The sequence below is a fragment of the Chelonoidis abingdonii genome, chromosome 15 (genome assembly GCF_003597395.2).
Source record: "Chelonoidis abingdonii isolate Lonesome George chromosome 15, CheloAbing_2.0, whole genome shotgun sequence".
Taxonomy (NCBI): Eukaryota; Metazoa; Chordata; order Testudines; family Testudinidae; genus Chelonoidis; species Chelonoidis abingdonii.
The window spans coordinates 7,896,443-7,921,019 of NC_133783.1; the positions used below are offsets into that span (position 1 = coordinate 7,896,443).

General features: G+C 42.7%; 1 protein-coding gene across 1 annotated transcript in view; it reads left to right on the forward strand.

The window, feature by feature from the left end:
* The window catches only part of RET (ret proto-oncogene), a 118,531-nt gene that overhangs the window by 69,680 nt on the left and 24,274 nt on the right, over nucleotides 1–24,577 (forward strand). The window contains exons 4-11 of the mRNA XM_032786371.2: nucleotides 105–346; nucleotides 3,906–4,107; nucleotides 5,252–5,451; nucleotides 12,820–13,078; nucleotides 17,590–17,715; nucleotides 18,666–18,776; nucleotides 22,761–22,874; nucleotides 24,153–24,409. Of these exons, the coding sequence (XP_032642262.1) occupies nucleotides 105–346; nucleotides 3,906–4,107; nucleotides 5,252–5,451; nucleotides 12,820–13,078; nucleotides 17,590–17,715; nucleotides 18,666–18,776; nucleotides 22,761–22,874; nucleotides 24,153–24,409 (1,511 nt within the window). The remainder of the gene's footprint in view (nucleotides 1–104; nucleotides 347–3,905; nucleotides 4,108–5,251; nucleotides 5,452–12,819; nucleotides 13,079–17,589; nucleotides 17,716–18,665; nucleotides 18,777–22,760; nucleotides 22,875–24,152; nucleotides 24,410–24,577) is intronic.

Sequence of the window (24,577 nt, forward strand, 5' to 3'; positions counted from 1 at the left end):
AATGGATTCATTGGGATCACACCAGTATGTCAAAGAGGAGAACAGTCAAACACCACTAATAGGAAAGGATTATCCCAGTTTATGCTCTGTATGTGTTGTTTCAGTTGAAGGGCTGCCTTTTCGTTACAATGAGAACACCACAGGTGTGAGTGTTGTGCAGCGCTTGGATCGGGAAGAAAGAGAGAGGTATGAACTGATCGCCAAGTGTACAGTGAGAGAGGGCTCCAAGGAGATGCAGGTCGAGGTGCCTTTCCTGGTCAATGTGTTAGATGAAGATGACTCTGCCCCCTTCCTTCCCAATGGCACTAGCACGACGGATGCTGTTGTGGAGTTCAACAGAAAAGAGGTAGAGTTCTCTTCTGCTTGGACTCTGAGATTTTCAGTGGAAACGCTGTGGGTTAGGCATGCCTACATGGAAACGTCAGGCCTTGTATGTCAGCTCCCAGCATCATATGCGCTAATTTACTCTACAGTCCAGAAAACTCTAACTGAATAATAAGAATAATAATATGAAGAATGTGATGGCCACCTCTCTTGAGTGGCTAATTATCTGAGTGGTCATTTGACAGATTTCACTGGGTGTGTGTATCCGCCTATATATTACATACAAAAAGCTATGTTAAAATATAATTTAGGTGGGAAAGTCAATCACTGAGAAGTTGAGAAATGCAAGATTTATAGCTGTATATGCAACTATGATTCTTCCCATGATTCTTCTTTGTGCAAGTACACTGACTGAGGCCTGGGTTCTGTGGAAAACATAGCATGTGTAATTAAAGATTGTACCATAATGCATGCACACAAGGATGCACCATGTCAAAGGCCTGCTGCAAACAAAGGAGAGGTGAGAGCTTCTCAAATAAAAGATTTCAGGGATCTTTTCTTATGGAAGGTCTTAGATAATCTAAATATGGGGGTTGCTACCAGCTCCTCATATAATGTATATTTGTGAATATGAATTGATCTTTCTTTTAGGTTTTTTTTAATTCATAATGGGATTTGAACACCTGTATGCTGCCTTGTGCATCTTTGGTGTTAGTTAAAGAAACAAATACAACCAGAACAAAACCAGCAGCAACTTCCTGGAAAACTCCACCTCAAATGCTAACCAACTTTCCCCACCAACACTCCCATCCTATATAAACTGTTGTCCCTAATAGACTTCACCCTTACTCAGATATCTAGGCAAAATGATGGTTCTTGAAGTGTTCACTGAAGATCAACAATGCCAGAGTATTTAGGGCCAAGGGTAGGATCTTGTTCTGTAGTGAAAGGGTTGTCAACCTTCATCACCTCTACCCTCTCTGTACTCCATGCCACCCCTCCTGCTACAGTGATTAGAGTCCAGCTTGAAAGTAGGCCCAGCCCATATCTCAATTGGCTTTATAGGTGAAAACCAAGATACATATGTATAAAACTAGTAGAATAACATTCAGCTGGGGTTTTCTCTGGGAGAAGAAACACTCACAAAAGTGTTACTAGATGGTTGTTATGCCTGAGCCATTCTGATGTGCATTCAGCATAAGCTATGCATAAAGTTCCAGCAAGTACTCAGTCACTTCCCTCCAGGGATTTCTGTCCAGTAATATTTCTTTAATAGCTATATTTGTTTCCCTCGGAAGTAAACTGGATTTTGCAAATCTGTTCTAGAAGGAGAGCATACAATTTTGGATGTTTGCTGCCACCTACAGGCTTGATATATCAGTGATACACCGATGGGCATAGCTAGTAGAGCTGCTCGAAAAATGGAATTCCCATCCCAGAGAAAATTCTGAGACACTCAAACTTTGTTTCTTCTCAAATCAGGATGAAAAGTAGAAATCTCAGTATTTGTCATGCAATGAAATAATCAGAAAACGTTTGTTTTGACTTTAATATGACGTATAATATAGTTGAAACAAACCTTGACACAATCAATGTATTCTCATGAAACATTTTGATTTAATTAATTCAGCATTTTCCAGCAGAAAACTCTTTTGTTGGAAAAATTCCAAAATACCTCTGATAATTAGTATATTCTAACTTAAAGGAGAAAGGATTTGTATGGGAATCTCAATGGCCAATGGAATAAAAACTGTACAAAATGAGTTTGAGGCCTACTGCAAGGTAATCAGAAATCCAATGTAGAGTCAATAAAGAGCAATCTAGTGGAATGAGCATGAGACTGGAGCTTAGAACATCTGATTTTTGATCATGCTTCTGTCACTAACTCTCTGTGGGGCCTTAGTTATGTCATGTGGCCTCTGTTTCTTCTTCCCTGACTTTTAAATGGGGATTTGTTGCTCATCTGCAACAAGAATATTGAGGATTATTTTTTATTTTGATGATTGAAAGCAAGGTATGATCCTGTTACTTCTGCCTTCAAACATCCAGTTTTACATTTGAGCACAGCCACTTAATTAGTCTCTCCCAGGGGCTAAGTGAATAAAATGTCTCTGCTATCCCAACCATTCTCTGTAAATTGGGGATTAACAATTTAAAAAAATCCCATGCATAACGGAGAGTGAATTGGAGGCCTCAGGGAGGGGAGACTGTGCACTATACGGGCCACATTCTCTTGTGTGTTCCAGCCCTTCTTGCCATTCACACAGCTGAGAATTCAAGTCACCCTAAACTCTATGAGGTTAGGGCTGGTGCAGAGCCAACCAGAGAATGAGGATCAATAACTGGTTCGCTGAGCACCCCTTCTGCTGCTCCTCACCTTGCTGACCTGAGCAAATATTGGCAGTCTCATATTTTTTGTTTAGCTTATCATTCTTATGTTTATTCAGTGATATACCCTAGTTGCAAAATTCCCCCAAAGATCATCCTAGCTACAAAGTCTCGGGTCTTTAAAATCACTAGTTGGGGATTGCTGGAATCAGATATGCAGTCCTTACATAGGTCTCAAAACTGACTGCTGCTACAATAATTTTGCAACTCACTGTCTTTTTGAAATGCTGTTACAATGCTCATCTATCTCCAAATAGGTGGTAAGCAGTATGTGACAGACCCAGACCAGTGAGGTACAGGAGTCTGGTAGAGGGCAAATATACTGGTCACTGGGTGAGTAGTTTTCTGTTCCCTGAGTGACCAGAGCAGGGGCTGCACTAGAGTAATCAGGAACCTGCTAGAACCAAATAAGACAGGCAGGATAATTGACACCTGGAGCCAATTAAGAAATTGCTAGAATCATTTAGGACAGGCTAGCTAATCAGGATGCCTGAGTTTAAAAAGGACCTCACTTCAGTTTGTGGCATGCATGCGAGGAGCTGGGAGCAAGAGGCACGAGGAGCTGAGAATGAGAAGACATATAGCTGGAAGACTGAGGAGTACAAGCATTATCAGGCACCAGGAGAAAGGTCCTGTGGTGAGGATAAAGAAGGTGTTGGGAGAAGGCCACGGGGAAGTAGCCCAGGGAGTTGTAGCAGTCGCACAGTTGTACCAGGAGGCACTCTAGACAGCTATAGTCCACAGGGCCCTGGGCTGGAACCCGGAGTAGAGGGTGGGCCTGGGTTCCCCCCAAACCTCCCAACTCCTGATCAGACACAGGAGGAATTGACCTGGACTGTGGCCTTCTACCAGAGGGGAGGGTCTCTGGGCTGTCTTCTACCAGAGGGGAGGGTCTCGACCCACATGGTGAATCTGTGAGGTGAGCAAATCCACCAATAAGTGCAGGACCCACCAAGGTAGAGGAGGAACTTTGTCACACAGTGGTATGATCAGTCTTTGCCCTTTCTGTCAAAGACCTACAAAGACTTTGCATGGAAGTGGATTTGTACAGAATGTCAGGGAGCTTTATACAGACAGGACTTTGGTCTCCAGATTGTATCACTTATTCAGACAGTAAACCAGAGAACAAATCTGGAAAAAAAAATTGTGGCAATCATTGATTTTTCTTCATATCGTCTATGATTTTCTTCTAGGGAACAGTCCTAGCCACACTGACTGTGTGTGATGCAGACACCACACCTATTTTCCCCATTGAAAGCAGCAAAAAGAAGTACACAGGCACCATCAGTACAACTGATCCATGGATTAGCGAAACATTTCGGGTGGATCACATCTTCCACGAAATCTATTTCAGCCCCAATGGCAGCCAAGTGAGGGGAACGCTTCATGAATACAGTACGATCTCTTCCTTCTGACAAAGAGTGAAATTGCTTTGCTTATAATTGACCAATATTGTATTTGACTTTTCTATGTATCTGAAAAATACCAGGCAGATGGAAAATGAGACAGAAAAGCCCAGTATCAGAACAGATATTTGGGACTGAAAGAGGGGACTGTGATAATACATTCTTTCCTCCTATATATATAACACAGAGTAACTGTATAGGAATGTGACAGTTGCATTATGTGTTGACTAGCCAAGAGAGGTTCTGATTGTATTGCATTTCAGAAAGTGATTCTAAGCACATGACTACAGCTGGATGGCAAACAGTTTTCCTCTACCACACAAATTTTTGAGATTTTTTAAAAGATTTTCCAGTTTCACACTGGGGAGAAACTGAGACATTTTGAAAAAATTCATGGAAAAAAACAGAGACAGGCCCATCCATTTGCTCCAAAATAGCCACTAGCCAGATGGGGAGGGCACTCACTTGGGTCCCCCTAGTATATGTGAATCCATCCAAAAAAAAAAAAAGCAATGCCAAAACCCACAACAGAGTGGGTCAGCTGACTCAGGATCACATTGCTGGGCTGAAAATAGCAGTGTAGATATTCGGGACTGGGCTGGAGCCTGGGTGCTGAAACCCAGCAAGGTTGGGGGGTCTCAGAGCCCAGGCTCCAGTCTCAGCCTGAAAGTCTACAGTGTTATTTTTAGCACTTCAACTCAAGCCCATTGACCTGGGCTCTGAGAGTCACTGCTGCTGGTCTCTTTTTGTTTGTGCAGCATAGACATATTGCCACATCCCAGGTGACAGCCCTAACCACCAGGCTATTCTGTGGTGGGCGTCTCTCATATTGACCAGAAGATACGTGAAACGTTCCTGTGAAAAATTCTGATTTTGATGAATCCACATTTTCCTACAAAGCACTGTTTAGTCAAAACATTCCCAACCAGCTCTAGTTGTGACATATCTTTAGGCTCTTTTCATTGTGTGGAATGGGAGAAAATCTATATTTTTAGTTTTAATTCAATCTCTCCCTTTACCTGGTAGCATGCCATGAGCCCGTTCTTGAAGAATAGATTTGATATTTATAGTTTAGGATTTTGTGCTGCCTAAAAATCCATCGACATGTGAAAAGCCAGCCTTCTCTTTTGCAGAACTGATGCTGAATAAAAATATTTCAGTCACGGAGAACCGTTCCTTCCAGTTGGATGTTTTGGTGAATGACACAGAGTTTCATGGCCCTGAAAGATCTGTGATGCTCCACTTCAATGTCTCCATTCTTCCCGTCAGCATTCAGTTTCCTAATATGACTTACCAGTTCACAGTGAACAGAAATGCTGAACGTTTTGCACAGGTAAAAACTCTCTTAATTGCTGTTGATTTTGGCATGGTTGAAGATAAACCTTGTAAAAGTGAGACAGCTTGGAGGGAAATGTGTACATAAAATAAATAACCTCCAGGATTTCAGAAAGGTCTACAAATACCAGGTGACATGGCAAATCTGTTCTGACCCTGGGCAATGTTACCTAGAAGTTAGAACCCTGGACTGGGATTCAGGAAACCTAGGTTGTCATATTGATTCTGCTACTGGCCTGCAAGTCACTTCACTTTCTTTGCCTCATTTTCCCCCACGTGTGAAATGGAGACAAGCAGATCTTACTGGGGTGTATATTACAGAGCCTCATTTTGCTAGGTGCTGTACAAACACATAGTAAGGGATAGTCTCTGCCCCTAAGAGTTTATGAACTAAATAACAAAACATTGTGATCCTCTGGATCACTGTCATTGTATGTGATTACTGCTTTGCCAACATCCAGTCAGTGTGGCTTTAGAAACTAGCACCAGGTAATTTGGAAGCAGAGTATTCTGATATGATTATCAAATCTGCGTCTTTGAAATGAAACATGGCACTTCTGAAAGTGAGCAATGTCTTAAAAAATGCTTCCGAGCTTGGCTTCATCCTCACTGCATCTGTTCCTTCCCAAAGTTTGCAGCAGATAGTGTCAGCATTCCCACTTCTTTCCACAGAAGCAAAAAGGTGGATTCTACCCATCAAGTGGACATTGCCACCCCTCCTAGGTGGGCTTCTCCTGGTCTTCCTAGCTGTCATAGGACAGAATTTCCAGCTGATCGGCCAAGTGCTTGTCTTTGGCGAATGGCCCTAGCACTTGGGGTAGGGGCAGCTTGAGAAGTCAGAGATGTGAGGATGTGTTTTCCAATATATACATAGCTCCAACCAAAGCCTTGTCAGACATTAAATAGAAGTGAGCTATTGTAATGCATAAAGTAAATATGATCTTGTCACAGTTACTAGGTGAACTGCAGCTCTGATATCTCCTAATCTTGTGGAGGTCACCCACTTCCAGGTCTCAGCCTCTAGCCATCACTTGGCTCAGGGTGAAATCCCCTGATTCTCTGATATGCTGGCTGCAGTCCCCTGGTACTAATCACGATTACCTAGCAGGGCTGACTTAGGCTCATACCCTGCAGTTGTCTTCCCTCCAGGGCAATGACAATAGTAACCAGTGACCAAACAGCTCCTTAAAGCAAAGAACTATTTATTTAGAACAAAAGCATTTGAGAAAACAGATCTTAAATCAACTAAACACACCACTCTAGCTTACCAAGTGTTTAACCATCTTCCTCATGGACATTCTAGGAGCACTGTTCTCTATAGACTCTCTTTCAGAGAGCCACTCTCTTTCTCAGCCTGTCAGAGCTCACTGATGCTTGCTGGACACCCCTAGCAACTCACTCCCCTTTTAAACTGTTTATAGCCCTGTGAGCTGGCAACTCCTAGCAGAGGCAAAGCAAGATTTAAAACAGGAGAGAAAAGATGTTTGAAGCTAGCAAACAGACCCTTTGTATTTCTTGACTATGCCTATGTTTTGAATTGGGAAGCCACCGTTCCCAGAGTCCCTTATTAAGCTAGACCAATGCATTCATGCAGGAAAGTCGCATACAATGTTCATAAAATTGTTACATCGGTATTCGTGACATTATATTGATTATGACGTAGCAACTCTGCTTCTGTTAAAGGCCTTATATTAACATAAATAGAGCAAACAAATAGTTCCCTAGGTTGTTTACTGGACAAAGCCTTTTGGACCCTAATTAAAGTGAATTGTAGGAAAGAATGACAATGGAAAAGGGTAAAAGAATCAAGTGGAGGAGATACTCCTATTGCAATATGTTAATGGATTTTCCCTAGATAATGGCTAGTCAGTAATTAATGTGCTTCCTAATTTAACCCTCATTTTGGTTTAATCACCATCATCACCATTAATAATGTTTTTCTAGCAACGTTTCCAACAGATTGACATTAATCAGTGGTAAATTACAGTGAAATTCCTGTGGAACATGCATGTTAATACTAAACTAGCTCATTATAATGAATGTTGTGGAAAGATGAAATGTTTCCATATTCTAAAATCTTGTAACAAATAGAGACATGAGGTCCTGTGTAGTTGTAACACAGAGTAGTGTTGATACTAACCTGTTTTGTTTTGTTTTCCCATTGTGAAGGGGACTTAATAATCAGATGCCTTACTTATCTTTAAGCCTCTGGTTAGTCAAGGAGAATAATAAACGAGGAAAGCAAGATATATTATGGTCTAGATAATACTAAGTCCTGCCATGAGTGTCTGAACTAGATGACCTCTCAAGGTCCCTTCTAGTCCTATGATTCTAAGGTTATCTGGCTTTACATTTAATTTTGATACAAATTTTATGTTCACGGAATGTGCTGCTCGATTGGCAGCTTTTGAGACTGCAGAACAGGCTCCACACAGATAATAGTAATAGTCAATGGGCATCAGGCAGGGTCTGCAGTTAGACTGAACAAGTAGAGAGTACTTCAGTCATTGGGCTCTTTACAAAGAGTGCCAACCACGGTCCAGACTGTGGTGGTTGTCTTTATTTGTGGCGATTGTTCCATTTTGTTTGGCACTTGAGATTTTCCTGTCTAGTCTTTCAGACTCTGATCCATGAGAAACTTGCATGCAAATACTGTTGCCCTTTTGGTGCTTTTTATAAAGAAGCACAATCCTTCTAGTGTTGCACTGGCTTTTGTAGTGGCAGATCGTGAACCTCTTATTCTCGGTGGTGAGTATTTACTCTCACTAGCAGCTCCGTTGAAAGCAATGGGGCTAGTCAGGGGAATAACTGCTTAGTCATATGAATAAGGTGCCCTCAGTCTGACCCTTAATAGCTAGAGATGAACCTGAGCCACATGTATCTGAATATTGTTTCAAGCTACTCTTAAATCCAGCAACATTATTTTCTGTGGCTCCATCTTGGGCTTATCTCCATTAAAAATCACTGTTCCCAAGCATAACAAATCAGTACAGAAAGGCAATGTGTGGAAGCCCCTGACTTTTCATTGTGTTGAGACCATTGAACATTCTGCATTTTAAATGGAATTCCCCTTTCTAATCTCAGCAGCTTCATTTCCTGACATGTAACGGTCTCGTTTCACTGGATGGCAGTAGTAAGAGGGAAATGTTCTGAGCTCTGTGTCTGTGGAAGCTGTGTCTGTCTCTGCTTACTGAATTCTAATTCTGTATGAGGTTTAATTGGGGAGGGGGGGAATCAAAGCAAGAATGGGAATGACTTTCTCAGTCAGTGAGGTATTATCCTCTCACTTCTGAGAGGTAGATTTAAAGGTTCAGTGTGATGTGAAATCAGCCCAACTTAATGCTAGCAGCTTAGTTCCTAGAGAATGGCACTCCATGCCATCGAAGCATTATGCATAATTAACTATAGTTAGCCTGAACAGTGAGGAAAAGTACAGAGCCAAATGAATATGGAGGCTGAAAAATCTTTCACTCTAATGAAAACGTGTGTGTTAGTTAACCTTCCAGCCAATGCCATTTGTCCATTTTAGCAGCCAAATGAATGGATTAAAGGAGCATGGCCTGACAGAACCTGTGCACTGCATTTAGCTCTCCAAAGGACTTAGAGCCCTGTCCTCATTTACTGAGACAAATGATGAAAAATATAGCCTGAGATTTTCCAAGGCAGTTGGGCACCCACTGCCACTGAAATTCAGTGGAAAGGGGGCACCATAATCCATTACCAAAACCTTCCTAAGATTACCTGGTCTTGTACCCCTCTAAATTAATTTTTCCCTTCCCATCATTTCTGAAAACCAATATATTTGTATCTTAATTGATGGCCCCTCTTTTAATACCATCTTGCTCCTTGCCTGAATCCTGCCCTGATATTGGATCACGTTACTGCTGATTACTGAAGTATTTTCTGAGTAGGTAGCAGCATACCCAGTAAGTCAGAAGTGCTGTCTGTTCTTCTGCCTGAGTCCAGTGAGGCTGCACTGCAGTATGTTTAAGGTCACCTGTGTTTCGACTAGACTAATTTTTATAGTGGTGTAATCCTGGGACAGTAACACCAAGGAAAGAACCATGCAGATAGAAACAGCTTCTTTTTCTTTGAGAAAGTACTTTGGGAACCCCTCTATTGCTTCCCCTCTTTATGGTACAGAGGAGACCAAAGCTGCTGTGGGGCTGCACTGAGGGAAACCTGGCTGTGAAGGATGCTTCTCCATCCTCTAATGATCTGTGCAGCATTTCCCATCCCCTTCACAGGAAATCTCTATGGCTGACAGGCTGTGTGGAGAAGGTGAGAATGGCTTGATGGGAGAGGAACAGACAGGGAACACCCAGTGTCCCCTCCTACACAGGCTGGAGTCCATATAATAACTGTAGTTAATGCTGCTTGGAGCGGCTTTAATTTTCCCCTTCTGAGTTCTGAAACCACTGTGGTAGGGATTGAAAAACTAAGGCAGTGGCAGTACAATACAACATCTGCTGTGCTGTCATTGCTAAGAAACTTGGTTCTAGAACGGGACTGGAGGTGCCTAAAGCTGCCTTGTGTCCAGCCAGGGATTTGAGAGCCATCTCAGCCTTAACTCTTTTTACCTCCCCCCCCCTGCTTGTTTACTTGCCAGTTCTATGGCATAGAGGAGAGAAGGCAGTCCACATCATAAGCAGCCTCACTTTTGGAATGTTTTATTCCTCTCTTGTGCGTTCTTCTGCCAAAAAGAAACACATGGCCCTAAGTGATCAGCCAGTGACATGAATGGAAATAAAGAAATATAAAAGCAGTTAAATGGAACCTTCCTATAATAAGATACTCCTAGAACTGCTGGAGCTTTCTCGTTAATCTGAATCCAAGAATGACTTTTCACTTCAGGAAATGGATTTACTTAGATCTATTTAAAAAAAAATGCTAGAAGCAGCATTTATGTGTGTGTGCTAAGCACACCTGGCATAACTTTAAAGCACATCTTAAGTGTTTTAAATTTAAGATGACCCACCACAAATCTCCCTCCACCCTTACCATTACAGTTTTCCCCATAAACAAAGCAAATGCTGTATTGGTTCTGATTCAAATCTAATTAAAATCAATGGAAAGACTTAGATGGGTTTTGGATCAGGTACCAAATGAATTAGAATGATATAAGGATTTACATTCCTGTGCTGTTTAGAGAAATAGTTTCAGAATGTAGAGTGGTCTAGTGTATATACTACTCCAGGCAGAAACTCCAACAGCAATAATCCTCTCCCTGTTTTCATTTTAAATGACAATGCTTAACTGCCACCAGCAAATTGAAAAAGATGAGGTCCTTCTTTCTTCAGAGACTTTCGGATGCTTCTGTTGGCCAGAAACTTCGACCATAATATTGTGCCACTCATATCTAAGCAGTAAATAATTGGAACATTAGAAAAGTGCTTGTGTAATTGCTTTCCATTAACTTTCTGTCTTCCTTCATTAAGAATGTCATCTCTTCAGTTTTTGGACTAATTATTGCATTGTCTTTGTTGCACAAAAATGTTTTACTCTGTCTAATTTGAAGTTTCAACCTCTTGAGAATGATATTTGAGGTTATATAACTTTCAGAAACTTTTGAGTTTTCTTAGAATAAAAAAAAAAGTTACTTGTTGCCTGCCAATGAATATATTGCCCTGAGGTCAGATAACTTAATTCCATTATAATCTTTCTTCTGAGTGGTAGAAAATGTGGCCTTTTAGCTCTTTCTTCCTACCTTCATTATTATTATTTATTATTTTATTTATATGGAGATCCAGGGTTCCTTTGTTCTAAAGCATCCTTACAAACACTTACAGCCCCAAGACAAAAAGCCTGCAATCTAAACAGGCAGACACAAGGTGGGAGGGGAAACAGAGCAATGAAGTGACTTGACTCTAGTCATGAAGCAGAGTTGGGAATAAATCCAGGTCTTTTGATTCCCATTCCAATACCCTGTCTAGTGGACCACACAGCCCTGTTTGAAAGGATCTCCATTTTGTGCACACTAAACCTAATTACGCAGTTGCCTCATGCCTGTGCAGGGTTTTCACATGCACCTATTTGCTTAGTTATACAGCAGGGACACTTTTCAAGTCTGACTTTGAAATACAAACTTCATTACATCTCCTGGGAGCTCTGATTGCAAACATTCATTTATTTGGCTCCTTTCTATAAAGACCAATAGAAAAGGAATAAAAAATTGCTTTTTGGCCACACTGCAATTTTTTTAAACCAAAACTAAGTCATCTGGAAAATATTATAATAATTATGGTGATTCTGCTTCATTTTGTGTGTGTGTGTGAGAGAGAGAGAGCACTATACTTTCAATTCTTAAGTCATCCATAAAGGCATCGCAGTTTAGTAGCGTGATGGGGAAAAAAAAGTCTCCATGAAATTTCCATTAGGGTTGGGCAATAAAGAGAGGGGAAAGGGGAAATTTGTGATATTTTCAAAAACAGTTTTGTTTAAGGGGTTTATTAGTTTATTTTCAAGTTAGGAAAATAAAAATGTCAGAATTGTGGAACCTGAAATATTTCTACCAGCTCTACAACTTGTGAAAAAAAAAATTGGAAAACTTTACAAAATGTTTCAAATTCCAAGATTAGAAAAATTTCAATCAATTCTAGTTTCCACATCATGCTTCTAACACAGACAGGGCTTGATTCTCCTCTCAGTCACTCTGAGATGTGCCCATTGACTTCATCAGCAAAACCAAGAGCAAGATCTGGTCCAGAAACTCTAGCACATGCAGTATGCTTCTGTTCGTCTGTAGAAAGAACATACTTATTTTAAACCGAATAACTTGTTTTTGTTGATTCTAAGAAAAGAAATATATATTGGGACCTGAGGCTGGCGTAGTTTTCCACTCAAAAGTCCTGTTGTTGTCAATGGGAATTTTGTGTAGATGAAATGTATGACGTTTGTGGCTCTACATGTGAATAGACACTATGATATCATCATTATAACTAGTATCCCAGTGTTTTCTAGTGAATTCCTTGTAGAGGATCTTTGAAAGAAACATAATTTGGCTGCATGGAACTGGATAGGATGATGAATGATGGTCCAGTGGATGGGCAGTAGGCTTGGATTTGGGAGACTTGGGTTCAAATCCCTGCTCTGCCACAGATATTCTGTGTGACCTTGGGCAGGTCAGTTAGTTTCACGTCTGTAAAGCTGGGATAACGCTACTTCTTACCTCACAGGGGTGCTTTGAGGCTCTCAGATACTATTGTAATGGGGACCATGTAAGAACAGTAGACAGAGAGATGCTGACTGTTGCATGTATTTAACTTGCTTTAATCACTGAGAAAGATTTGTAGAGAGCACAAAGTATCATTAATGATACCACTTTGTTATTGTTGTTTGTGATCTCGTTGTTGTTGTTTGAGCCTAGATAGGTAAAATCTGCATCGAAAACTGCATGAAGTTCTGTGGAGTAAACATCACCTACAGGTTGCTGTCTCCCAATGCCAGCTGCTATGCTGTAGGGATACTTCAGGGCCGAGAGGACAAGTATGGAAGCCTCTATGTGAATGACTCCTCTGTGCTACTCAGACCTGAATGCAAAGAAATTCAATACACCATTGTAGCCTCAGACAAGCAGAGTAAGAAGCATGCCAAAACCCAGCTCACTATTACGCTGGAAGGAACAAGTAAGTACTTGAGGTGGAGGGGGAAAAGGTTGTGAAATGTCGATATTAACACTGGATCAGGAATTATGGATACTCACTGATATTACTCTTTAAAGTCAGTGACCAAATAAAGGAAGAACCAGGTTTTCTTCCAGACAGGGGGAAAGGCAGCTATCTCCCTGTCTCTAATGTCAGTTAAGCATTGTGGAACCAAAACAATGGATGCCCCATTGACACAATCAACAGGAAGATGGGAAGGCAAAGGATTAGAAGGACTTCAGGAGGTCATCCTGACTTTGGGGAGTTTTAGGAAGCAAAAAGTTATTTTGACATCCATCACTTGGGGGTGGGGGAATGCAAAGGGAACAGCACCCTCTGATTCTGAGAGTGATGGATCCTCCAGCCTAAGAGACTGGGGCCGCTGATAGCTTGTTGCAAGTGAGGAAGTCACTTAGGCAAAAGGCTGTAGCTTTCTTAAATTAAGTTTTAGTCACTAAAAAGCATGTGCTTTGTGTTTTATTTGTTACCAGACTTTGTCTCTGTTTCTCTTGCTTAGAATCATTTAAATCTATGTTTTTGTTAATAAACGTATGCATACTTTTCCTATAAGCCAGCTTTGTGCTGTTATACTACAGTAAAGGTATGCTTCCTCAGTTGATCCAACAGGCTGGTGTGTGTTCTGTCTCTTTGGAGACAGCAGATTAGATAATTTCTGGGAGTCAGAGGGACTGCACACTGCAAAGGGAGACGTCTCTGGGGAATTCGGGAACTGGGGTTCACTCATTGTTACCAGCAAGGCAAGGTTTAGCCTGGCAGAGTACAGGAGTTTACTGCTGTGGCAAGGAGCCGTCACACAGTTTAAGCTCCAGCCAAGCTCTCTCTTGCTGAGGCAGACAAATTAACACAGTGGCTTATGGTTCTGGACTCCCTGAGGAGAGTATCACAAATTGTTATAGCTGGTTTGTCTCCTTTGGTGTTAATTTTTAGGCAAGTGTCTTGTTAGAGTAGTTCATACACTGGTGAAATTAACAAAAGAAATGAGCCTGAGCCACCAAGTTCAGATCAGATCCCAAAGTTTGGGTGTTGGATTAATGGTTTTGGTTTAGACTCCTCTCTAATTGGCATTTCTAGAGGATATGTGAAGATAGATAGTGTTAGGTATAAAAGGAGTTTCATCAGTTGCAATTCCTTATATTATAAACCATGATTAGCTTTGTAAGAATCTACTTTTTGTCTGTGTTCTATGGGCCAGATTAACCTTTTGTGGGCCCGGCACCAAATATATTTGTGGGTCCCCATGAAGGCAATGGAGCATGTTGCGGGAACGTCGGTCTCCAGAGCGTGGGGCAAGGCAGAGGCAATGGGGCATGGCATGACAGGCGTGGCCCCGCTCCACCCAGCCCAGTGCGAGGGCACTATTTACAAACTGGCAGTTGCCAGACACACAGTGGCCCAGATGGCCCTGTGTTGCCAGCAGGCCCCTTTCTCTCCCATGCTGCATCACACAGCCCCCAACCCTGGAACCCCTCCCCCCAATTCCCTGTGACCAGAGCTCCCCCAGACCTGCTATGCGCGGTACTTCCTCCCCCGCCACATATGCACAGCATCCTGCACACCACCCCCCTTGCCCAGTGCCCCCTGCCCACAGCCTCATCACAACTGCCCAACACCCCCCACAGAACCTCCACTCCCTAGTGCTTCAACACACAGAGATCTTCCCCAGCACCCCCCAGAAACCCACTCCCCACCACCTGCCTCCTGGCCGCACTCACTGGCCCTGCTGGGAGGTGACTGTGTCTGCTGGGCTGAGTCAGCAGCACATCCAGATCTGGTCCCAAGGCCGGGAATCACTCCGGCCCCTCGGGAGTGGCACAATCAGCCAAGCCAGGGCCTGCCCAAGCCGGGCTCTCTCAAGACAGACTTGCCTGGAGGGGCCCAGTTAAGCCCTACACACTGTCGTCAGCTCCCCCACCCCCACCTGGCTGAGACTGGCCAGGCTTCTGAACCAGTCCCAGGTGGCTCAGCTCCGGGGAGACAGGCGGGGCACCATAGGTGATGGGAAGCAGAGGCTGCCTGGAGCTGGAGGTGCACTGGGTCCAGCCAGAGGCCTTAGAGTAGCTGGCAGATGGGGCCAAGGGATGGAGAAGAGCCCTCGGCCTGAGGAGCAAGTGATCTCAGCGGGCTGGTGAGGTCTCGGGACGCAGTGCAAGCAGAGCAGGCTGGGACCCCTTCTGAGCATGGGCCTGGCTCCATGGAGCCATGGTGGCACTGGACAGTGTATTTCATATACATGTATCCCTCTTCAGTTTTGTCATTGCAAAGCACTTCCATGTCAGACACACTTTTTCTCCTTGTTCCTCCTCTAAATACTCATGCAGAACATGAGTTATAAAGATTTAGGCTTGTGCATAGAGTTGAACATGTGCTCTGACAAAGGGCAGTAAATTAGCCATTTAGCACCCTCATAATATTCAGTGTAGTGCGTATGTAGCAATAGACACTGCAGTCCTTTACTCTCCTGGACTGAAGTTTAAAACAACAAAGTGTTCGAAAATGCATGTTGGAGGCACTAAAGTTATGTTAGATCAGAGGTGGGCAAACTATGGCCTGGGGACCACATCTGGCCCTTGAGCTCCCCCTGGGAAGTGGGGTCTGAGGCTTTCCCCACTCTGGTGCTCCAGTGGCACATCCCTCCTCTGGCTCCTATGCGTAGGGGTAGCCAGGAGGCTCTGCACACTGCCCCCACAGCTCCCATTGGCCAGGAACTGCAGTCAATGGGAACTGCAGGGGCGGTGCCTGCAGACAGGGCAGTGGGCAGATCCACCTGGCTGCGCCTCCACGTAGGAGCATAGGAGCCAGAGGAGGGACATGCCGCTGTTTCTGGGAGCTGCTTGAGGTAAGCACTGCCTGGAGTCTGCCTCCCTGAGCCGCTCTCATGCTCCAATCCCCTGTCCCAGCTCTGATCCCCCTCCCATCCTCTGAACCCCTCGATTCCAGCCTGGAGCACACTCCTGCACCCCCAACCCCTCACCCCCAGCTCCACCCCAGAGTCCAAACCCCCAGCTGGAGCCCTCCCACACCCCAACTACCAATTTTGTGAGCATTCATGGTCTGCCATACAATTTCCATACCCAGCTGTGGCCCTCAGGCCAAAAAGTTCGCCCAACCCGTGTTAGATGTTTCTCATTTTGTTGTTCATACTTTAATCATTGTCAGGCTGCTTAAAGACAGGCAAAGGAACATTACAGAAACAGGACTAGATAGCATGGTAGCACATGTGGTCTATATTAGGGGTAAGTTCTCTTCCATTTGTTTCTTTTTCTGTACTTTCCATTTATTTAATTGTGTATGTCCTTATGGTAGCCTCAGAACATGTAACCCATGACTCTGCTGAACAAAGATGTTCGTGTGAATTCAGATGGGCTTGTTTACCAACAACTACTATTTGTATGGTATCTATTTTTGCTGGTTTAGTCATTTTACCCAGCCTTTGCCTAGTACTTAATATGATACTACGCTTGGTTCATTGTAGCAAAAGTGTCAGGGTTCAAACTTCACAGAAAAGGGAAGATCTGTGTGAGTAAAACCACATAACATCTCCCTGGATCACAAGAGCCAATTGGGACTGTACCAAACCATTCAGTACTCTCTAAAGAATTGTCTGTGCAGAACAGTTAACTCCCAGCAGTTGATTGCCCCTATTCCTTTAAGATATGTAATAATGTGACCTCAGAAGTTAAGTTTTGGGGCAGACTGGGGAAATGGACACAGAGGATCAGTAGTGCTATTCCTCCTGCCAGAATTTTTTGCTAGTTGCAATCAGAACCTCTCCGTGCCACCTGCTGTTTGCTGGCCAGTGTCGCACCAGCCCAAACACCAAGGTTCATGCCTTCACCAGCTGTTTTTTTCTGAATCCATTGTTTGTATTATAATTGGTCTGTTAGTGCAGCATGCTGCTTTTCTGTAATTTCAAGCATCATGCCCAGGAATCAGAGAGAGCAATGCTACTCAGGGCCAGCGCTTCCATTAGGCGACCCTAGGCAGTTGCCTAGGATACGAGGATTTGGGGGGCAGCATTTTGTGTGCTCCCCACTGGGAGCATGGGAGCTTTTGGTTCCGCTTCCGTCACACTGCCGAAGAAGGACCTTCTGCCGACGTGCCGCGGAAAACAGTGGCAGGCAATTGAGCAGCTCAATGACTGCCGCTGTCACCTGTGGCATTTCGGCAGAGGGTCTTTCGTCGGCGGTGCGATGAGAGTGGAACCAGAAGCTCCCACACGCGCCGTGGGGAGCACACAAAATGCAGCCCCCCTGAATTCTGCCTAGGGCGCCAGAAACTCTGGCGCTGCTCCTGATGCTACTGCCACCACCCCTTTGATACTACATAGGAAGAAGATACATAGCCTGGGTGTCTCATTTTTAATCTAGAAAAAGGAATTTCTCCTTTTTAGAGCCCAGCTGCCTTGCATGTGTATTCACCTCTATCAATCCATCTAGTGACACCTCATGCTCTCTTGCTTCTGTTCCATGCAGTTATTAAGAAAGAAGAGGACTGCCCTGAATCTTGTGCCATTAATAAGCACCGTGCTGAATGTGAGGAGTGTGGTGGCATAGGAGTGCTAACAGGAAAATGCCAGTGGAGACAGGGAAGTGGAAAAGGTACACACTTATGCTGCGTAATTGGCCAGCTTGTCAGCTGATGTTAAAGTGGCACAGCTCCATTGGCTATGGTGTACTTGGGCTGATCTGTTTCAGCTGAAGAGCTTCCCAGGGTATTAAACCGCTCAGAACCTATGATATAAATAATACACAAATTAAACCTGCAGAAGGGAGGAGAGCAGAGTTAAGGGGAAGTCATCATTAATCCAGTCCCTGAGGCCTACCCATCACAGCACCTGCAGGTACCAAATTAGCAATCACTGGGAGTGCAGAGAAGAATATGGCCTATGGGATGCAACGTTACCCCTTGCAATCATAAACTGAGTTTGGAATAGCACAAGTTCTACAAAATCCCACCAGTAGCTACTGGGTGATACAAGAGAGGTCTCAGTTGAAATTGTTATCCAAAACTTGAGAATGTGTGCTCTGTAACACTTACAACACATTGCTTATGTGACAAATCATGGTATTCTTAAGTATTCCATAGCAAACTTGATGCTTTACTCCTGCCCTTCCATAAGTATCACAATTTCCCTCCAACTATTTGTAAACCTTATGTTCAATCCCAGGCTTGTGAAAATACATTTAAAGAGAGATCATCCGTTTTTAAAAGCCAAACTTTGTACTCAGGATGTTTCACCTACCTTTGTTGCAAATAACACCTAAGTTCACCATAGCTGAAACTGACAGTGCACAAAGGGCTGTCAAATGCAACAAGTTGATAAACTGAAAACTTACACACTTTTTGATCGCATTCAGTTATCACCATCTTGCATGTTAGTTGTAAAAACAGAGGTAAAGAATTTGTAGACAGAAGTTTGATTATTTTTTTAAAAAAGATTGACAGTGTTCCCTGTGCCTCAGTATGTCAACATGCATCAGCAGAGTGCAATGAACTTTTCTTCAAAGCATTTTGGTATTTGGACTGTTGTGTGCTTGTATGTTTATAGGAATCACCACAAATTATTCTACCTGCACCCCAAGCATCAGGACTTGTCCAGATGGCACCTGTGACATTATAGAGAGCAAAGATCCAGCGGTGTGCCCCCAAGATTGCACAAGTATGGAGTGTTTTAATGTTAATATCAAATATAATATATACTGTAAAATAATAATTGGCATGTTAAAGCTGTGTTTGGTCCAAGTTCTGCTTTCTTGTTTCCAGATCCTTTTTAAAACAGTGCATACATTAAACACACACATCTATATTACAGTGTTATAGCTGATGTTTGAGTTGTGCAAAGTTCAGAGTTATGAGCTCAGTCTTCCACCCTTTAGAGTCAATAGCCAAACTCCGATTGAATTCACTCAGAGCAAGATTGGGTTTGTCTACACTGTGCCTTAGCCTGCGTCAGCTGAGAGGCAGGGGGAGCAACTTCTAATGTGCACCCACATGTTCCACAGTAACTGGCCCAAGGAACTTTAGTGCACTCCAGCAAGGTCCACATGGGCCAGTTAGTGCACAACATGCTGGTGCATATTAGAATTTACACCCCAGCTGATGCAGGCTAAATCGCAGTGTAGACAAGACCTCGGTAAATCTAAGTCTTCTTGTGAACAAATCATAAACTTTAAAGTGTCAGAAATGCTTAAAGTGATCATAGATATTTTACTAACATCTGAAAAAATCTTCACTGGTGATAAGTGGAATCAGCTGTCAGTTTACAAGCAGCAAATGATGTGCTCAAGGCTGCCTCCCTAAAATCTGTAACGTTCATCATATGTAATGGCAGATGGTGTGCTTGACAGAAGGCTGAAAGGAGGTTTTTTTTATTATTAATCTTATTTGACAATAGAAATAGGCAAGTAACACAAGCTTTCAAGATGTTATGTATGCTATCTTGTTAATGCATGAATTGAGAATGTTGTTATGAGTTAGCAGTTCAGGACACAGGGTTGGTGCTCACAGCCAATAAGTTCCCAGATGGAGAAATTAGTGCATTTAAAGAGATCAGATGTGCTGACAAGAACCCTTATCTCAGCTTTTATTGGCAGAAGGCATTTCTTTGGGAAAAGCAAACAACGTATAATAAAATCCTGAATGTTATAATGCCAAGTATGTTGTGTATATAAGACAGCTGCTAAAATATTTATTTTTATCATTCATCTATCATTTTGATGGGTAGGCACTTGGCGCTTAAATCCCCAAAATTATACATACATGCACACCCCTATGCACATATTACATATGCCACTTGCAATGGGACCCTTCAAAAAAGCTAAAACAATTGGTTCTACTGTTGTCACCATCAAGCACAGGCAACCTATTTACATACTAAATAAGGTCATAGAATCATAGAAGATTAGAGTTGGAAGAGACCTTGTGAGGCCATCTAGTCCAACCTCCTGCTAAATCATCCCAGCCAGGACTTTGTCAAGCTGGGCCTTAAAAACATCTAAGGATGAAGATTCCTCCACTTTCCTAGGTAACCCATTCCAGTGCTTCACCACTCTCCAATTATCCAACCTAAACCTCCCGCACTGCAACTTGAGACCATTGCTTCAGGTTCTATCATCTGCCACCACTGAGAACAGCCTAGCTCCAGCCTCTTTGGAACCGCCCCTTTTCAGGTAGTTGAAGGCTGCTATCAAATCCTCCCTCATTCTTCTCTTCTGCAGACTAAATAAGCCCAGTTCCCTCAGCCTCTCCTTGTAAGTCATGTGCCCCAGCCCCCTAGTCATTTTCATTGCCCTCCGCTGGACTCTCTCCAATTTGTCCACATCCTTTCTGTAGATGCCTAAGTACAGTATGTAATTACTTTAAATATAATAGTGGAGATAATTCTAAACAGTGGTGGGTTTTCTGTCAGGGCTGGCTGTGCCATGTGAACCCCACTAAGAGGTTCTGAAGGATTTTCACTGGACTAATCGTTGCAGGTTCATCTGTGAGATGAGGTTCCACAGAGCCTGAACTTCAAAGAAAATCTGGGTGCTGGATTCGATCTTGTTTACTTACTTTAGTGTTCAGTGGTAGTGTGAGCATCCAACATTCTCTGCTCCTATCTAAACTGCAGTGTTTGTTTTCTGATCTTCTGGAGCTACCAACTGGTCACTCTCACATCTTTCAGTTTTGGGGAAGGGTGCTGGGTAAGAGCTCTAGTTTATAGGATCTGAAGGCAGGGCAGAAAGTCCCTGCCCTCCATCAAGCAGTGAAAACAGCTGCTGATTGAATGAAAGGATGAGCACAGAGACATGATGTAATCTGTAGCACCGTTGGTAATCTGTAGGACAGCCGGGTTTCCCTAGTAACGGTGCCCTACCTAGAGTAAGCTCCATTGGACCCAATGGGGGAAGCCCCATTTATATCCAGAGTGGAAGTGTTTTTTCTCTTGCTGTCCTATGCAAGGAGACACATCCTCCACTCTCACAAAGAACTTTTGTAGTAGAAGCAGTTGTACTTATCTGACATTATCTTCCCTCACTGCCATGAGCTTGCAAGATCGGGTAGCAATCAGTGCTCACCTTTCCGAGACAGAGGAATAATTAGGGGAATTAATTTAGGTCTCATAGGGGACCAAATGACAGGTCTGGAAACACCTATGTTTTCTGGAACAGGTTCCAGCTCTGATGGGGTTGACCTAGCATATTCTCCTTAAATCACATGCAGTTTAGCACATGTGGACCCTTGAGGAAAGATCTCTAAGACTGAGGTCCTATATACTCTGCAAGGATGTTGAATTCCCATTGCACTTTCCCCATACAAATTAGAGGATTGCCCTCATGTCATTGGCCAAAACACCCTGTTCCCCAATTTTGGAGCATATTGCTTTACCCACCCATCTTCCATCACAGAGACAGCTGCATTCCCTTATGGAAAATCCTTATAGGATTTAGTAGAAAATCATAACCTTTCTAGAGGATTTTTTTATCCTCCTGCAGAATTTAATAAAAAGTTATATCCTTCGTATAGAATTCTATAGGATGGTTTAAAAATATAACTATTGAAATGATCTCATTCTCCATTTTAATACCTGTAATCTCTATAGAACCTGATTAAATTTCTATAGAACACAATTGATTTAATCCTATTAAATCTTAGGGATGTAAGGCACTATGCAGATGAAAAAGATTATTTCTACTGATAGTTTCTGTATGGAAGTGTGTTTTATAGATTATCGACTGATGATTTCTAAAGAGGCTGATTCTGCAGGAACTTTGCCAATTGAAAATGAGGCTAGCTGTGCACATAGGGTGGTTACATACAGTGTGTCCTTATGCTAAATAATAGTTTATCTTAGACAATAAAACATTCATTTACAGAGTTTTTAGTGCTTTCGTATAGTGCCTCTCGACAGAATATTGCAAAACACTTTGCAAAAGTGGGTATCGTCATCTCCATTTGAAGATGGGGAAACTGAGGTGCAGAGCGGTTAACTGATTTGTCCAAGATCAGAGCAAATGCTAGTCAGAACCAGGAATCTGATCAAAGTCTCTTGACCCCCTGTTCCCTGCTGTAACACTAGACTGCTGTGTCCTACATATATAAGGCACACAACAGTCACAGAGCAGCAGTGGGAGAGAAAAATTAAACTAAGTAAGAGAAGATTTTCACCGAAGATTTTGGATACCTGACAAGGCAGAGAGAGGTCAGATGTCAGATGATGAGTTGGGAGCGGGAATCAACATTAAATCATGGATATACAACATTTATCAACATTTAAAGGCCATTTTAAATAGAAGTATACACACATACAAAGTAAAGACATAATCCAAAATAAACTGTGTCCTACACCCACCTTGTCTACCATATGTAACCTATGAACCAGGATCTTCTACACCAGCAATAATTGCTAATCAGATCAGTGAGCCCAGAACTATCATTCAAGCAGTCTTTGAGTTCCCTAATCTCTTTACATTAACCCCCGAGAGATCCTTTGTCCATTTTTTTCACCTGTCTACATTTTTACTGCTTAATTTGAGCTGCACTGTCAAATTTCAAATACATAGTAGGGTAAGCCCACAAAAACCCATTAGTGGAAAGAGCTGTTGAGCTTCACCTTTTAACTACAGCATGAGAATCTGAGCTTGTGTTTGTATTTGATTAGATGGAAACATCATTGGTGGTCATGAGAGAGGCGCTCATGGAATTAAATCAGGACATGGGGTTTGTTACTGCTTCCCAAGACAAAACTGTTACTGTGAGAAAGATGATATTAAAGGTAAGTCTAAAGATTATTTAGCTGGTTTTACAGTTATCTTGCTCTTGTGACACTAACCTTTCCTACTGTATACAATATTCCTATCTTTGATACATAAAACCATCTACACTCATTTACATGTTGCTGGGTAATGTTTACGTTCATGGCCTGCCAGCATACAAAGCATTAAGAAGGGAGCTCCTGGATTTGGACATTAAGGATTCTCAATGGATTTTGTCCCTGAGTTCTTCTTATAGTGTCCCCTCCCGTCCAGTGTTGCACAATACACTGGTTGGCTGCCCCACAATCCCCAGAGGTGGCTGCATTTCAGTGGAAGTGTAGCATGGACTCGTGGTCTGAAATTTTCAAAGGTGGTTAGGGGATTACTTTCCACTGGACTTGAGTTAAAAATCTCAGCTACAGAACTCAGAGACAGAAAAGACAGTTGTGGAAGGTGCTGGAATCACCTTATCCATTCTCCTGAGGGTAGGATTGCTACCTAACTACACCTCTTGCATGTTTTCAAAGGAAGGGAGAATGGGAGCACTTGCAAAAGGGGAAGTAGTGATTGTTTTCTAATGAGTCTTCTCCATGAAGGACTTGTGGCACTGACAATATATTAAAGTGAAAAGCAAAAAACAAAATGACAGCAATAATACAACTAAGAACCTCCACCCCACCCCCCTTGTGAAGATAGAGAAGGGTTCCCAAGCAAGAAAAAGAGGAAAGGAAGACTTGAGAATACTCATAAATAAAGTTATACTTGATCCCGCCTCAGTGCATGGGAATAGATTAGATGGCCTTTCGAGGTTCCATCCAACCCTACATTTCTATGATTCTATAATAATATACACTTCTGGGGAAAATGTTAGTAAGTACAGAAGTGGATTTGACATCACTATCAATGGGATTGTGTTCCCACGGTCTGCAGGGGTGTTGGCAAGTGAATATATGAAGTCAGATGAAGTCAGTACCTGCATTACTAAGGGCTGTGAGACTCTAACTAAATTTAGTTACAGTTTAACAGGCATTTAGGCATGCAATTACCCACAGAGCTTGGGGATTTTGCAGCTGCACTGGGTATATTTGCAAGTGCACCACTTCTACCTTTCTTTGAGAATTAGATCCAGGGTTTTAGTGTAGCTTATGAAATGACTGTAAATTTAATTCAAAACCTCTAAGTAGATGCTGTTGTGAATGGTAAAGAGCTACCAAAGGGGGTGTGTGGAAAGAAATGAGATGGGAAAAAGTTGAAAACGAAACCAGCAGAACTGTAATCAATTCCTCCTCTGCCCACAGAGCCGCTGTGTGATGACGTGTGCAAGACCGTGATTGCAGGGGCAGTTCTTCTCTCCTTCATTATCTCAGTGCTGCTCTCTTCTTATTTCATCCACCGTTACCACAAGAATTCTCCAAAGCCTCCAATTGCCTCAGCGGAGATGACCTTCCGGCGCCCAGCCCAGTCCTACCCCATCAGTTACTCTTCTACAAATGTCCGTCGGCCATCTCTGGACTCTATGGAGAACCAGGTGCCTGTTGACACCTTTAAAATACCTGTAAGATTTTATATTTTACGCTTTTAAATTGTGTACTGATTTGACTTGGCTTTTTTGTTTTGCCATGAATTGGACTTTCTAAGGAAAGTTGTGTGTTGTCTACTGAATATGTTGTGATAGTGCCCCAAACCCCCATTTTGATTTGAGGGTACATTATGCTGGACAAAC